The 15,953-nt window shown below is 46.4% G+C and overlaps 1 protein-coding gene across 1 annotated transcript in view; it reads right to left on the bottom strand.

Annotated features, from left to right (window-relative positions):
• Nucleotides 1–15,953, bottom strand: part of LIMD1 (LIM domain containing 1) — an 80,212-nt gene that overhangs the window by 30,520 nt on the left and 33,739 nt on the right. Inside the window, exon 3 of the mRNA XM_081245119.1 lies at nt 1,813–1,914. Coding sequence (XP_081101245.1) covers nt 1,813–1,914 — 102 coding nt within the window. The remainder of the gene's footprint in view (nt 1–1,812; nt 1,915–15,953) is intronic.

Consider the following 15,953-nt stretch of genomic DNA (forward strand, 5'->3'; position numbering starts at 1 on the left):
ACATTTCCACTGCGGACGCTCAGGAGACTGTGTGATCCATCTCAAAGTCTTTTGCAATTTTCCCTTCAAAGGTGAGTAACGATCAAGGCGGAAACTCTTAGGCATGTGTTTTATGGGAAATCACAGTGAGGATGAAGCCTAAGGTTTGGAACCAGGCATATGCCTGTGCCACCAAGGCATGGCAGGCCCATGCCCACCTGGTGAACTTCGGACTGAGAAACAGGGGGCTCTTGAGGGCTGTGCCACAAACCAGCCGAGAAAGTCCCTCCTCTTCCCGTCTCCAGAGGCTTCTAAAATGAGAAGCTTGGCACTAATCCCAGGTACTCAGTTCTGGCCACACCTGGGAGTCACCGGAGGAGCTTAGAAACAATACACGTGCCCCACTCTAGAAACCCCATCCCTAGGGCTTCTGATTCTGCTGGTCAGGGTGGGGCTGGGGCATCACTGGATTTTTTTTTTAAATTTATTTTTGGCTGCATTGGATCTTCATTGCTGTGCGTGGGCTTTTCTCTAGTTACGGCGAGAGGGGGCTACTCTTCGTTGCGGTGTGCGGGCTTCTCATTGCGGTGGCTTCTCTGATTGTGGAGCATGAACTCTAGGCACATGGTCTTCAGTAGCTGTGGCACACGGGCTCAGTAGTTGTGGCTCACGAGCTCTAGAGCGCAGGCTCAGTAGTTGTGGCGCACGGGCTCAGTAGTTGTGGCTCGCGAGCTCTAGAGCACAGGCTCAGTAGTTGTGGTGCATGGGCTTAGATGCTCTGCGGCATATGGGAATCTTCCCAGACCAGGGCTCAAACCCGTGTCCCCTGTACTGACAGGCAGATTCTTAACCACTGTGCCACCAGGGAAGTCCATCACTGGCTTTTAAAATCTCTCCCCCCAACCCTCCCATGATTCTAATGAACTGCCAGGACTGAGGACCACTGGGCCAGATGATAAGACCCCCTGGTCCTGGACTCTCCTTGGCTTTGTTGTAATGTTTCCTTTTAATAGACAGCTGCCAGCCTTGGTGTAGAAGTGGAGATGTCAGTGGGACATTTTTCAAAAATGCTCCTCAAAATTAATCTTTGGTAGAGAACATGAAACAAGCACAATTCATGGCTCCGTCAGACTTAGCAAACAGCCTGCAATGTGTTAGAATCTTCCACTGTGTATGCCATCAGTTCAATGAGCAGTTTGCTGAGCTGAGCACAGGCCTAGTTTCCTGGTTTGCCGCTTTAGGCATAATGCCCGTAATGCAGTACAAAGATGCCCACAGGTGTTTGCTAAGAGGCATCAATATGTGTGTGGCATGCATACACACAGGCATTCACGCACACGCTCACACTTCCCACTGAACAGCAGCCTCCAAATGAAAGATCGGGGCCAAAGAGTTATGAAAGGACCCTGCTTCACACAGGGGTAACTGACTGACTGGTCCCCACAGTGGTGGAGAAAACTGACAACAGGGCAGACAATGGTGAATCCCAGCACTTTCCTCCTGACTCTTCTGAGACCTCTGATGTGCATTACAAACCTGATGTTATTAGGAATTGCTCCACTACCACCAGAGTGGGCCCCAGGCAAACCCTGGTACTCTGTCATAAGTCAGCATATCCTGATGGGTCTTGTGTTGGTGGTACAAAACCCTGTTCTAGAGGACACTGTCCTGCCTTCCCATAGGACCACGGAGGGACACGGGCCAAGTGTCTCCAGGAAGGATGCTCTTCCGTCTCCTCCCTTCCTGGTTCCCTGTGTTCCTTACCCTGTCCCTCAACACACACACACACATACATACACACACACACACACACATACATACACACACACTTACTGCAGGCCGCACAGGTGAAGCACGCGTCGTGGTAGAGGTTCCCCATGGCCTGGCAGGCCTGGCCGGCCCCAAACACCCCCTTGCTGCATTTCACACAGGCTCCTGCAAGGGAAAGAACACAGCAGTGAGTCAGGAGGGAAACAATGTAAAGTGAGTGATAAAAAGCCAATAGGGGCTTCCCTGGTGGCGCAGTGGTTGAGAGTCCGCCTGCCGATGCAGAGAACGCGGGTTCGTGCCCCGGTCCGGGAAGATCCCACATGCCGCGGAGCGGCTGGGCCCGTGAGTCATGGCCGCTGAGCCTGCGCGTCCGGAGGCTGTGCTCTGCAACGGGAGGGGCCACAGCAGTGAGAGGCCCGCGTACCACAAAAAAAACAAAAACAAAAACAAACAAAAAAAGCCAATGGACAGGGCTTCCCTGGTGGCGCAATGGTTGAGAGTCCGCCTGCCGATGCAGGGGACACGGGTTTGTGCCCCAGTCCGGGAAGATCCCACATGCCGCAGAATGGCTGGGCTCGTGAGCCATGGCCGCTAAGCCTGCACGTCCGGAGCCTGTGCTCCGCAACGGGAGGGGCCACAGCAGTGAGAGGCCCGCGTACCGCAAAAAAAAAAAAAAAAAAAAAAAGCCAATGGACAAAGCAAGATATCCACCCCTTCCCCTAAACAGCCCATCACCAAATCCGGAGAATTACTCCTTTGCATTGTCTTTCTCTCATGTTCTCTCCCTCCATCAGCCTTTCAACTATCAGTCCTTTCCACTGCAGGAATCAGGCCCCAGGCTCGTGTTCAGGCCCCCTCCACACCAGTGTGCTAATGTTCAGAATACCTCCACTTCTTCCACCTCCTCCCTTGCCCAAAGCTTTCAAAGCCTCCCACCGTTATAAGACAATGTCCAAATGCTGCACCAGGATTACAACATGCCAAATACACAGGTTGGGCAACTTCAACCAAATTATTTCCTTTGATTTACAATGGGAACCACCAACGGGGATTTACTAACCTCACTTTTTACAAAGAGTGATCAGGCCCTCAAGCCCCAGGTCTCTCAGACTGCAAGCCCAGTGCTCTGCCCTCTGCCCTGCCCCCGGCCCCTGGGTCTCAGCTCCTCGCCTTTGCTCGGGGCTCCCCTGTCTGTGCCCTATGCCCACTCTTCGGTCCCTTTATATGGTCCCTTATGTGGGCCAGTCCTCCACATAAAAGGAGGTCTTGGAGTCTCCCTTCCAAAGAACTCCCCCATTATAGTCAAATGAAAAAGATCACAATTATGTAAATAATGCATGAAAATTTTTTTAAAAAAGATTCAAGAAGGAAATATACCAAAACTGTAAAATTATGGCTGGTTTTACGTCTTTCCATCTTCTGTATTAAAAAAAAAACTTACAAGGGCAGGCATTGTTATAGCTGAAAAAAGTCTAGTTCCAAAAAGTGTTTGGATCTGTTTTTTTTAATTTTTAAAAATTTAAAATTTTTTGGCCGTGCCGAGTGGCTTGTGGGATCTTAGTTCCCTAACCAGGGATTGAACCTGGGCCAATGGCACTGAAAGCATCGAGTCCTAACCACTGGACTGACAGGGAATTCCCCTGGATCTGTTTAAATATACTGTATAATGTTAAAATTTTTGAAAAATCAATTATACATCTCTATACAATTTATATATAAAATATATATAACTAATTTTTCAAAAATTTAAATATATATAAAAAGCTCCCCAAGCATCCATCAGGGTAGCCAGCTCATGTCCTTGGTCAGGGGCTCAGCCAGCCTTTTCTAGCTCTGGTTCCCATCTGTCAGGCTGTTCTCAGGCTGCAAATTCCCAGCCACATTCTGCCTACAGGGCAGAAAACCCTGTGTTTCAAAGTTCTTATCATTTCAAGTTGATAAACTGCATCACCTTCAAAGGAAGTCCAAGCTAACACATCCTTCATGAAACACGCCCACACCAACCACACCAGGTGCACAGAGAACACACTAAGCCCAGGGCCCTCACGTCGCTTCACCAACACTCCCTTAGGAAGCAGGTGCTGCCGTCTGTAGGAACAGTACTGGGTCAGCCGAGAAAACTGGCTCTTGGGGGAATTCGCTTATGGAAAGTTCTAGGGATCACAAGTGGTGGTTATTTGTAGTTCTTCTGCTTTAACTTTTTTTTTTTTTTTTTTTTGCGGTACGTGGGCCTCTCACTGTTGTGGCCTCTCCCGCTGCGGAGCACAGGCTCCGGACGTGCAGGCTCAGTGGCCATGGCTCATGGGCCCAGCCGCTCCGTGACATGTGGGATCCTCCCGGACCGGGGCACGAACCCGTGTCCCCTGCATCAGCAGGCGGACTCTCAACCACTGTACCACCAGGGAAGCCCTGCTTTAACATTTTATTATGAAAACTTTCAAGCATACAGAAAAATGGGAAGAATCATACAGGGAACACCCATATGCCCACCACCTCAATTCTACAATTGTTAGCATTTTGCTGCCCATCCCTTAATCAATCCAACCATCCATCTTATTTGTGATACATTTCACAGTAAGATGCAGACAGCAGTCCACTTCACCCTGAACTCTTCAGCCTGCATATCATTAATGAGTCCATTATTTGCCTACAGTTATTTTTTCAACATAAAATTCAAACAGTGAAATGCACAAATTATAAGTCTATCATCCAATGAGTTTTGACAAGTAACCTATGTAATGTAAACCCACATCAAGATAGAGAATGTTTCCAACACCCCGGCAAGTTCCCCAAGGCCCTTCCCTTCCACCTTTTCTTACTGGCTATGAAATTACCTTTGTGTGTGGGTACGTGTGCACGCACATGCACACGCACACACATATGCAGGATGAAACTACTGGACAGCTGGTATTCCTGTACCTAGCAAACAGCATGACGAAATTGAAAACATCAAGGAACTCAGAGGCATCAGCATTTCTTTTTGTCTGATTATTTCCTATACAACTTAGGCTGCTCTTAAGTCAAGAAATACATCCGTTCTGGGCAAACTGCATTCCTTTGCTGGCACAATCAGAGCTGTGTCCAGCTAGCAGGGAAGAGTGAAGACGGCAGGGTTCTTCCAGTACCACTCCTCTCTAAACCTGTTGCAGCAGGCTCATCACTCTAGAAACCAATGGTGCCGGCGGCCGGCCACTGAAGCAGGTGGCCCAGGTGGGCCAGGCGGGGCCTCTGGCATTTAGGCATGTGTGTGGACATGGAAGCAATGGGGTTGGTGTGCCCAGCACTGGACACGGCACCTACTGTGCTGTGGCAGGTTACTGGTTACCTGGGCACTGCCTGCCTCTCCTAGTGAATTGGGAGCACCTTCAAGATAGGGGCCACATCGATGTAAACTGGTGTAGCCATTATGGAAAACAGTCTGGTGGTTCCTTAAAAAACTAAAACTAGAATTACCATATGATCCAACAATCCCACTCCTGGGCATGTATCCAGAAAGGACAAAAACTCTTATTTGAAAAGATACATGCACCCTGATGTTCATAGCAGTAATATTTACAATAGCCAAGATATGGAAGCAACCCAAGTGCTTCAACAGATGAATGGATAAAGAAGATGTGGTGTATATATATACACAATGGAATATTACTCAGCCATAAAAGGAATGAACTAATGCCATTTGCAGCAACGTGGATGGACCTAGAGATTATCATATTATGTGAAGTAAGTCAGACAGAGAAAGACAAATATTATTATATGTGAAATCTAAAAAGTAATACAAATGAACTTATTTACAAAAAAGAAATAGACTCACAGACATAGAAAACAACGTTATGGTTACTGAAGGGAAAAGAGGGGGAGGGATAAATTAGGAGTATGGGATTAACAGATACAAACTACTGTATATAAAATAGATAACAAGGATTTACTGTATAGCACAGGGAACACATATTCAATATCTTGTAATAACCTATTACGGAAAAGAATCTGAAAAAGAATATATATATTCTTTTCACTTTGCTGTACACCTGAAACTAATACAATATTGTAAATGAACTATACTTCAGTAAAATAAATAAATAAAAATGTTTAAAACATAAAATAAAATAAAATCCAAAACAAGAGAGACAGGGCCACGTCTTACCTGTGGCCTCCGCAAGTGTTCAGTGAAGAACTGTTGAGCTGAATCACTTTCTGTGCAGCTCCATGTATGGCCTGTGTCACCTCCCCTCTGCCCTAGCCCTCACCTCCCTGTACCTGGGGTACAGGTACCTGTAAATGCCTTTTACAGAGTCTTATGCATCTCTGAACACCTGCAGCCCCTGACAAAGTGCACTCTTATGCCCTCAACAAACATACATAAAAATAGAGAAATAGACAACGTGGGCCTTTACTGAGCCCTGGTTGACGGTATAATTCAAACACGGTGACGGGGGAGAACTTTCTCTTGAAAAATGGCAACTATCGGACAATGACAAGGTATTAATTATACTATTTGGTGATCCTGGGGTTGATTTCCAGACCACCCATCCCAAGTGCCCTGGGACTGGACTCTAAACCTTTACAAAGAGCAACACCGGCTGGTTTGTCCGGCAGCAACCAAAGCACGCTCAAAGCAGCCTGGGTGGAACCTCAAAGCAAGGTGAATGTAATTCTGCTCACGAACATGGAACAAAACCACCCCAAGCGCAACATCACTTCTTCCCTCTCCATCACTGTGGTCTCTGCGCTTAAGCCCCGTAGAAATGTTAGCTGCAAAGCACAGAGAAGCAGTGAGACTCAACTGAAGCAGTGATCAGCCCTTCCACCTGTCTGCATGGGGAGCGCGGGAGGAGGACCCCCTTGAAGACAGCTTGCCAGTGAGGAGAGGTGGAATACATCTCCTGAGTCAGAGGGACGTTCCTGGGTCACAAGGACATGAACTCATCTTGCCTGAGCTTGGGGAATAAAATCAGACAACCTCTCACTCCAGCTCGTAAAGTGAGAGGCAGGGTGGGCAGCATCTTCCAGTGGACACTGACAACTGCCCAGGCCTCCCTGGGCTTCCTGCTGCGTTATCTCTCCACACCAGACCTTCCTCCGCTCCTGCAGCCAGCAGAGTGACACTCTCTCTGGCTTCCTCTTTACCCAAGGGCTGGGACCTACTGACTTCAGCCTCCCCCTCACTCTCTCTCATTCCTTGGGGATGCTGACATCCTTTCTCACCACTCTGAGCATCGAGCGCGGATACAAAACAAGGAAGGAAGCCGCTTGCGCTCTACACCACCAGTCACGGACGGAGGAGGTCCCACAAGAAGCCAAGTAGGTAAGAAAATATTTCATCCCTGTGGCTTGTGGTAAACGGATAGAAAAGTACTTCATGGGCAAGAAATAGATCTAGTCTTCCTTTGGCAGGAAAAAAGAAAAAAGGCAAAGTAAATTTCATACTCTAGGAAATAACGTACCTCCCAGAGCCTGAGCTAGGAGTGTTCATCCAGTGCATGCTGGATGTGCATCCCCTTTCTCAAACCCACGTTCTAGAAACTCTAGAAAGGTGCTGTAACTTGCTGAAGGTCACACCGCTGGGAGGTTTGAAAGATGGAATCTGAGCCCAAGTTCTAACTCAAAGGTCCCGTTATTCCCATCTCGTTGGCAGCTGTGTGGCTATTCCTGCAACACACACGGGCCCCCCCCAAAAAAGAAGGAGCTCCTTACTCACCACCCGCCCTCCCAACATACAACCTGTTCAGGGATTCAGACCCAAGACCAGCCCTGCCCCAGATCTCCTAGTGGCCACCTGGCCCACCTCCCATGCTGGCCTATCCCACGCACACAAGGCCATCTTTCTGTCAGGGACTTCCATCACAAGGCCGCCCCCACGCAGACCCTCTGTTCCTCCTACCTTTCTGCCAGGGACACTGCAGCTGAAGGATTCACCCCATGAGTGCTTCCCCACCATTCACTTGGAGCCAGGCTCTCTGCAGACGCTGGCAGTAGGATGGTGAGCAGTGCGACTGCACTCTGATCCTGCCCTCATGGTCATCCAAGGAGCCAGGAAACCAGGCTATGCCACTACTGATAGGTGAGCTGACCAATCTTACCCAAAGTCTTGTGCTGTAAGTTTGCTTAAGCCGCCAGGGCCGAGCAGAGGCTCGGGCTTGTGAAATAATAAGAAATACATATATTGGTCTCTGCCCCCAGTTCCTGCTCATATTTGGTTTTTGACCCCAGTTCCTGACACAGAGCTCCTAAATCCCTTGGAATTTCCTGGGCAAAATGAGCATCTTTTGTTCCAATGAGGAAACACTGCGTGGGCTCCTGGTTGGGGGCTGGTCACCAGAAAGACCAAGCCAGGCTTATAAGTTTGGAACTTTCAGCCCTACCCTCTCTGTCCTCCAGGGAGGGGAGAGGGGCTGGAAAATGAGTTAATAATCAATCATGCCTACATGATGAAGCCTCCTCAATGTACAGGATTCAGAGAGCTTCGAGGTTGGTGAACACAACCACATGCCAGGAGGGTAACACACCCCAACTACACCAGGCAGAAGCTTCTGTACTCAGGACCCTTCCAGACCTTTTCCTATGTATCTCTTCATCCAACTGTTAAACTGTATCCTTCATCATATCCTTTATAATAAACTGGTAAATGTGTTTCCCTAAGTTCGGTGAGTCATTAAGGCAAATAATCAAACCTAAGGAGGGGGTGGGGGGAATTCTGATTTATAGCCAGTCAGTCAGAGGCATAGTTGGCAAAGTGGGAGGGGGACTTGTAGGACTGAGTCCTTCCTTAACCTGTGGGGTCTGTGCTAACTCCAGTTAGCATCAGATTGAATTGAATTGTAGGACACCTGGCTGGTGTCGGAGAAACGGTTGGTGTGGGAAAAACCACACATCTGGTGTCAGAAGTGTGAGCACTAGTAGCACAAAGAAACAGAAGTGAGTTTTTCCGAGACAGGACTCAACAAGAAGAAAAGACTCCTAGACACCCTTTGCTTTCCATATGGTCCCTTAGTTAGAAGATTTTAAAGGAAATCCTTACTTTTCCTCAACAGAGGAAAGTAATAAAATGTCAATCACATATTACTATAGTAATCCAAGCTCCAAAACCAGGAGGAATGTGAGGGAAAGAAGGAAGTAAACTTTTAGGAGAAGGGAGTAAAGGATATGCAACTATTGCCCTGTAGTTAGACTCACTGCCCTTTAATCCATTCTCCAAACTCTAGCCAGAGGGATCTTTTTTTAAACAGCTTTAATGAGGTATAAGTGACATCCAATAAACTGCACATATTTAAAGTGTACAATTTGATAACTTTTGACATTTGAATACACCTGTGAAATCATCACCACGATTAGGACAGTGAACACACCCACCATCCCCAAAGATTCCACATGTCCTCACGCCTTTTCTAATGCCTCCTCCCTGGGCAACCACTGCTCTGCTTTCTGTGAGTAGAGATCAGTTTGGAAGGCTATGCTCACCACTATACCACCAATGTGAGCTCAGTTTGTATTTTCTAGAGGTTATATAAATGGAGCCTAGAGCACGTACCCTTTTTTTGTCTGGTTTCTTTCACTCAGCATAATGACTCTGAGATTCACCCAGCTTCTGTATACACCAAGAGTTCATTCCTTTTCATTGCTGAGTAGTAGTCCATTGTGTGATGGGACCACTATTTTTTTATCCACTCAGCTGGTGATGAACATGAGTGGTTTTCACTTCGGGGCTGTTACAAATAAAGCTGCTTGTGTACAAGTGTTTATGTATAGACATATTTCTCCTTTTCTCTTGGGTAATGACTTAGGAGTGGATTGGCTCAGGCTTATGGTAAGTGTATATTTAACTTTTTAAAAAGCTGCCCAGACTACCCTGGTGGTCTAGTGGGTAAGACTCCGAGCTCCCAATGCAGGCAGCCAGGGTTCGATCTTTGGTCGGGGAACTAGATCCCGAAGGCTGCAACTAAGAGTTTGCATGCCACAACTAAGAAGCCTGTATGCCGCAGCTAAGAGTCCAAGTGCCACAACGAAAAGATCCTGCATGCTGCAACTAAGACCTGGTACAGCCAAAATAAATAAATAAATAAATAAATAAATATTAAAAAAAAAAAAAAGAAGCTGCCAAACTGTTTCCCAAAGAAGATCTATCATCTCACATTCCCACCAGCAGTTTATGAGAGTTCCAGTTTCTCCACATCTTTGCCAGTACTTGGAATGGCAGTCATCCTGATTTTGTCATTTCCAATAGGTAGGTAGTAGTACCTCACTGTGTTTTTGGTTCTGTTTTTTTTTTTTTTTTTTTGCTGCTCCGCATGGCAGGCAGGATCTTAGTTCCCCGACCAGGGGTTGAACCCATGACCTCTACAGTGGAAGTGCGGAGTCCTACCCACTTGACTGCCAGGGAATTGCCCCCTCATTGTGGTTTTAATTTGCATTTCTCCGGTGACTAATAATGTTGCACCAGAGCATCTTTTGCTGTGCTTATTTACCATCCTGTATCTTCTTTGGTGAGGTGTCTGTTCAAATCTTTTACTCATTTTTTTTTCTTTTTCTTGAGTTATGAGAATTTCCTACATATTCAGGAGACAAGTCCTTTATCAGATAGATGCTTTGGAAAGGTTTTGCTAGAGTCCTATGAACTCCAGCTACCTTAGTCTCCCCCAGGATCTCTGCAGCACTTTTTTTAAAATTAATTAATTTACTTGTATATTTATTTATTTTTGGCTGCGTTGGGTCTTCATTGCTGCACACGGGCTTTCTCTAGTTGCAGAGAGCAGGGGCTACTCTTTGGTGTGGTGCGCAGGCTTCTCATTGTGGTGGCTTCTCTCTTTGCGGAGCACGGGCTCTAGGCACACGGGCTTCAGTAGTTGTGGCTCATGGGCTCAGTAGTTGGGGCTCGTGGGCTCTAGAACGCAGGCTCAGTAGTTGTGGCGCACGGGCTTAGCTGCTCCGCAGCATGTGGGATCTTCCCGGGCCAGGGCTCGAACCCGTGTCCCCTGCATTGGCAGGCGGATTCTTAACCACTGTGCCACCAGGGAAGTCCCCTCAGCAGTCTTTTAACTCAAGGAGTCTCCCAGGCTCTCTCTCCCTTCTCCCTCCTTGTGTCAATGTCTGGAAACTCTCTCAAGGCAGTAAGCTGGGGCAATCATAGGGCCCACCCCGTTTGCTTCCCATCTCTCAAGGATCATTGTCCATCCTTGCCTGAATCCAATATCTTGAAAACCTTTTGTTTATATACTAATTCAAGCCGGCCTAACTCTCTTGGTGCACAACAGTGGTTTCCAAACAGCTTAGGGGGGAGAAACTTTTCACAAAAAAAGTATCAGTGGAGCCTCAAGAGTATATAGCAGACAAAAGGGAAACCACAACACTTGAGATGGGACAGAGCCCATTCTGCCTCCTGGAATGTCCCGGCCCACTGCCACAGCTCCAGGAAGATTATTAGAGAACCAATAACACAGCCTAACTGATCGAATGCAGACACCACCCAGCCTAGCCTGGGCAGCGTTCCATGTGAAGGAAGTGATCCCAAATTGGCATTCAATGATCTCCTGTACACCCAAAGCCAAAAAACAGATTGGGTTTAGGGCCATGGCATCTTCCCTACTGGCTTGCAAAGGCAGGATTTATAAACAAGGAGGCCCATAAAGCAGCCTCAGCGTGAGGTTTTGGCTACAGCAGAATTCCTGCCTCCTTCCTGCAGACAGCCTGAGGACCCTGCAGCACTTCTTCAACTGAACACACAGCCAAACTGGGTGATGACCAAGTCGCCACCTTTTATTGTTAGGATAAGGTTTGAAATAAAAAGACTCCATCAGGCCGACCAATGGGAGTGGCCCTGCACCTCCAGCTCACACCTGGGCCTTGTCCGGGTGACCACTCCTCTCCCAGTGAGGAAGGGAGGCCACTGAGAGGTGCGGGCATCCTTTTTAACGGATGCTGCACATCACATGGCATCACATAGCCGTGGACCACATACTACGCTGAAAGGGGGCTGAGGTCAGGGACAGGGCACGCAGTCAGGTTGGGGGTGGCTGAGAGGACAGATTTGGATGAATTAGTCTGCACACAAGTTAAGCAAGGCTTTTTCTCAGCAGAAGGTTGCAGCCTATGGACCTGGGCAGCTCTGGGCAGCTCTGGGAGTCAGCAGGTTCTAGAAGAGGGGCCAAGCATTTGGCAGAGCTGGACCAATGGCCTCAGCAACAGACTTCCTTCTAGCCACAATATAAGCTCATGGAAAAAGCCCTGAAGGCGGTGGGTGTCGGGCTCCTGCCTCCCAGGCAGAGGGCTGCTTCTCAAGGAAGGAATCAAAGTGATGCCCACCATCACCTCCAGAGACTCTGGTTCCAATTTGGGGGTGGGACCACAGCGCCTCAGTTGACTCTAAGGCTTGGCCAAGGCTGAGAACCATGGATGCAGATAACACAACAAACCACATCCTCCCCGGCACCCGGGCCTCCCCTGCCTGCCCTCTCTCCCACGCACGCTGTAGTTCCCAGGTCAAGGGGTGATACTCTCACCAAGCTACAAAGGAAGGACTCAAGGCCATTCTGGGCTATGGGGTCATTGCAGCAGGCTACTTTCTTCAATCTCAAAGCTATTCAAAACCAACGATGGCTTCACTTCATTGCAGTGGAAAAGGAAGTTTCTCTCGCAGTTTCCCAGTCACCACCATAAGCTCTAGCTAGCCTTGCCAGACAACCTGCAGGGGCACTTCTGCCCCAGCGCACTCCCATTCTCTGGCCTGAATCATTCCCTGCCCTCCGCTCTCTGAAGGAAAGAGTTCAACAGCCTCCAGGGCACCCTGTGCTGTGGCTTCTGGGCTCGCCCACCTGCGCACTCCCCCTCTTCCAGTCTCTCTGCACAGAGCCCAGTTATCTTTCTCAACTCTAATCTGACATAGAAATATGCCAATCAGCACAGGAAGAGGTGTTCCACCCAGGAACCAAATGCAAAGGTGGGTGCCACTCGTCACTGTCTCAGCGGCAAAGACGAATACAATGATAATAACGATAGTAAGAGTGTCACAGAGGGTGCAGAGAAAAGGGCATTCTCGTACACTGTTCGTGGAAGCATAAATGTGGACGACCTTTCTGGAGGGCAGTGTGGCACCACATATTGAAAGCCTTAAAAATGGGACTTCCTGGCGGTCCAGTGGTTAAGACTCCAAGCTTCCACTGCAGGGGGGGGCGTGGGTTTGATCCCTGGTCGGGGAACTAAGATCCAGCATGTGGCATGGCGTGGTAAGTAAATAAATAACTAGAAGAAAGCCTTAAAAAGCCTTCAAGCCATTTGATCCAAGAATTTAACAGAATTTTTCTCAAGGAAAAAAATCAAAGATGCTGCCCAAAATGGATATGCAAAGACAGTAAGCAGATGAGTGGCTGCCTCGGACTGGGAGAGAGGGGGCAAGGGGGCATCTGCTAATGGGGGTGGACTTCCTTTTTGGGGTGATGAAGATGTTCTAAATTAGACAGTGGTGATGGTTGTACAAGTCAGTGAATATACTAAAAGCTGTTGAATTGTACACTATCAAAGGGTGGATTTATGGCATGTGAATTATATCTCAGTAAAGCAATTATAAAAAAACAAAAAGTCATCAAACTATTATTAAAACACTTAAGCATGGATAATTGAAAACAATATAAATACCCGAATGAAGACGTAAAGTTAAATAAATACTACACAACTTTAAAAAATCATATTCTACAGCGGTGCCACCCAATAGAACTTTTTCTGTGATAATGAAAATGTTCTATTCTGGATTGTCCAATATGACAGCTCAAGTGGCTGCTGAGCCCTTGAAATGTGGCTAGTACACCTAAGTAATTGTATTTTTTAAATTTAATTTTAAATAATCCCCTGTATTGAGCAACACAGTTCTAGAGTATTCTTTTATGACACAAACTGTTCACAATACAATGTTAAATTTAAAAAGGGGAGGGGCCACGATGCATATGGACACATTGTTTTCTATTCTGTTTTTTTTTGTTTGTTTGTTTGTTTTTGCGGTACACGGGCCTCTCACTGTTGTGGCCTCTCCCGTTGCGGAGCACAGGCTCTGGACGCGCAGGCTCAGCGGCCATGGCTCACGGGCCCAGCCGCTCCGTGGCATGTGGGATCCTCCCGGACCAGGGCATGAATCCGTGTCCCCTGCATCGGCAGGCGGACTCCCCACCACTGCGCCACCAGGGAAGTCCTGTTCTTTTAAAGAGTATATTTACACATAAAGTCATGACCACGAGCATGAACACTAATTATTGTCCATGTTTACTGCTGAGAAGTAGGGGTTAGGGAGGATTTTTATGTTATTCTTTAATCTCTTCATATATTCAAAAATGAAGATACATTACCATCATAATCAAAAACAAGGGTTTTTTTTTAAGATTTAAACAATGTTTTAAACATAATGCAAATCTGCCACCTCACACTCTGATACCCCCAGGAAAAGTGCTCCTAAGAGCATCCTGCAGCCCTACAACCAGCCCCTCCCCATGCACAAAGTTGCTGCTCCCCCCACCCCACCCCCAAGTTCATTCACTTTCAGGGGCCTCTTATTTTACAACAAATAAGTTGTAAAAGTAATACAAAGACTTTCTATATACCCTTCATCCAGATTTCCCAAATGTTAACTCTTGTATGACCACAGTACAATTACCAAAGATCAGGAAATTAACACTGATATAATACATATTATATATATCATACACACACACACATACACACACATACACTAATCTATAGACCTCATTCAAATTTCAACAACTGTCCCACTAATGTCCTTTTTTTTGGACGAGGAGCCAATGCCAGAACTAAATCCACTGCATTTAGTAAGTGTCTCCTTGGTCTCCTTTTATGAGTGACAGATCCTTAATCTGTCTTTGTCTTACATGACCTTGACACTTTTGAAGAGTAGTGGTCAATTATTTTGCACACTGTCTCTCACTTTGGTTTTGTCTAATGTTTTCTCATGATCAGATTGAGGTTATGTGTATCTGGCAGGAACACCCCAGAAGTAATGATGTGCCCTTTACAGCGCATCACATCAGGATATACGTGCTATTGATACGTCTTAACTACTGGTGAGATTAACTTTGATCTCTTCTTAAGGTAGAGTCTGCCAGGTTTCTCCACTGTGAAGTTTTACTTTCTCTTTGTAATTATTAAGACATTTATGGGAAAACACTTTGACATTAAGCAAATACCCTTTTCTTCATCATATGTTTTTGCCCACTATTCAGCCTCCACTGATTCTTGCCCGAAACAATTATTACAATGGTCTTTCCAAATGGCAACCTTTCTATCTTCATCTTTCTTTCTACATTTCACTAATAGGATCTTCTGTACAAGAGTTTTCCCCCCAGTTCTCCCCATTTATTTATTTATTTCAGTAAGGACTCATGGATATTTATTTTATTCTCTGGGTTATAATCCATTTCTATCATTATTTGTTTTGTTGCTCAAATTGTCACAGATTTTGAAGCCAGTTTCTCAAGGTGGCTCACTTCTAACATCACTCTTTCTTGTGAGAAGGCTCAAAATTGTGCATTTTCCCCAGGATCTTTGCACAAACATAAATTGCTAGAACAAACGTCAACCTGCAGCAGAACCCATTTTGAAGGCTGAGTGGTGCAGCATTTATATCACTACTCCCTCACCTGTCAGATTATTCTGCATAACCCTCTCTTGACATTGGTTCAATTTCCCTCCAGTATCTCAGAATCCCCCAGCCAACATCCTGCCCCCACCTGCTTTTCTCCTAGATTATTTTCTTGCCTTTGGCCTCAGAATCCTCTGAATTCTCAAATGAGGCTCAGTTGCGTTTCTCACCCCCTTCAGCTCTCAGCTCAAACGAGGGCTGTCAGATAAAATACTAGTTGGCCAGTTAACTGTGAATTTTAGATAAACAGCGAGCAATTCTTTAGTGTAAGTATATCGCGTGCAAATTTGAATCTCAGGTAAATGAATAATTGTGTAGTATAAGTATGTCCCAAACATTGCATGGTACATACTTACACACTAAAAAAATTATTCATTGTTTCTCTAAAATTCAAATTCAACTGGGTGTCCTATATTTTCATTTGTTAAATCTGACAACCCAAGTTCAAGCATAAAGAAGAGGTGGCATTTATTGTCCACACAATTGGTGACCAATTTAGGCAAGAAGATAAGCAGCTAAAACACTTTACAGAGTTCATTATCCTTTTCTAGGGAGTGTTTTGTTTCTGTTTTTT

The sequence above is a fragment of the Mesoplodon bidens genome (assembly GCF_964165515.1).
Source record: "Mesoplodon bidens genome assembly, chromosome: 10".
Lineage (NCBI taxonomy): Eukaryota > Metazoa > Chordata > Mammalia > Artiodactyla > Ziphiidae > Mesoplodon > Mesoplodon bidens.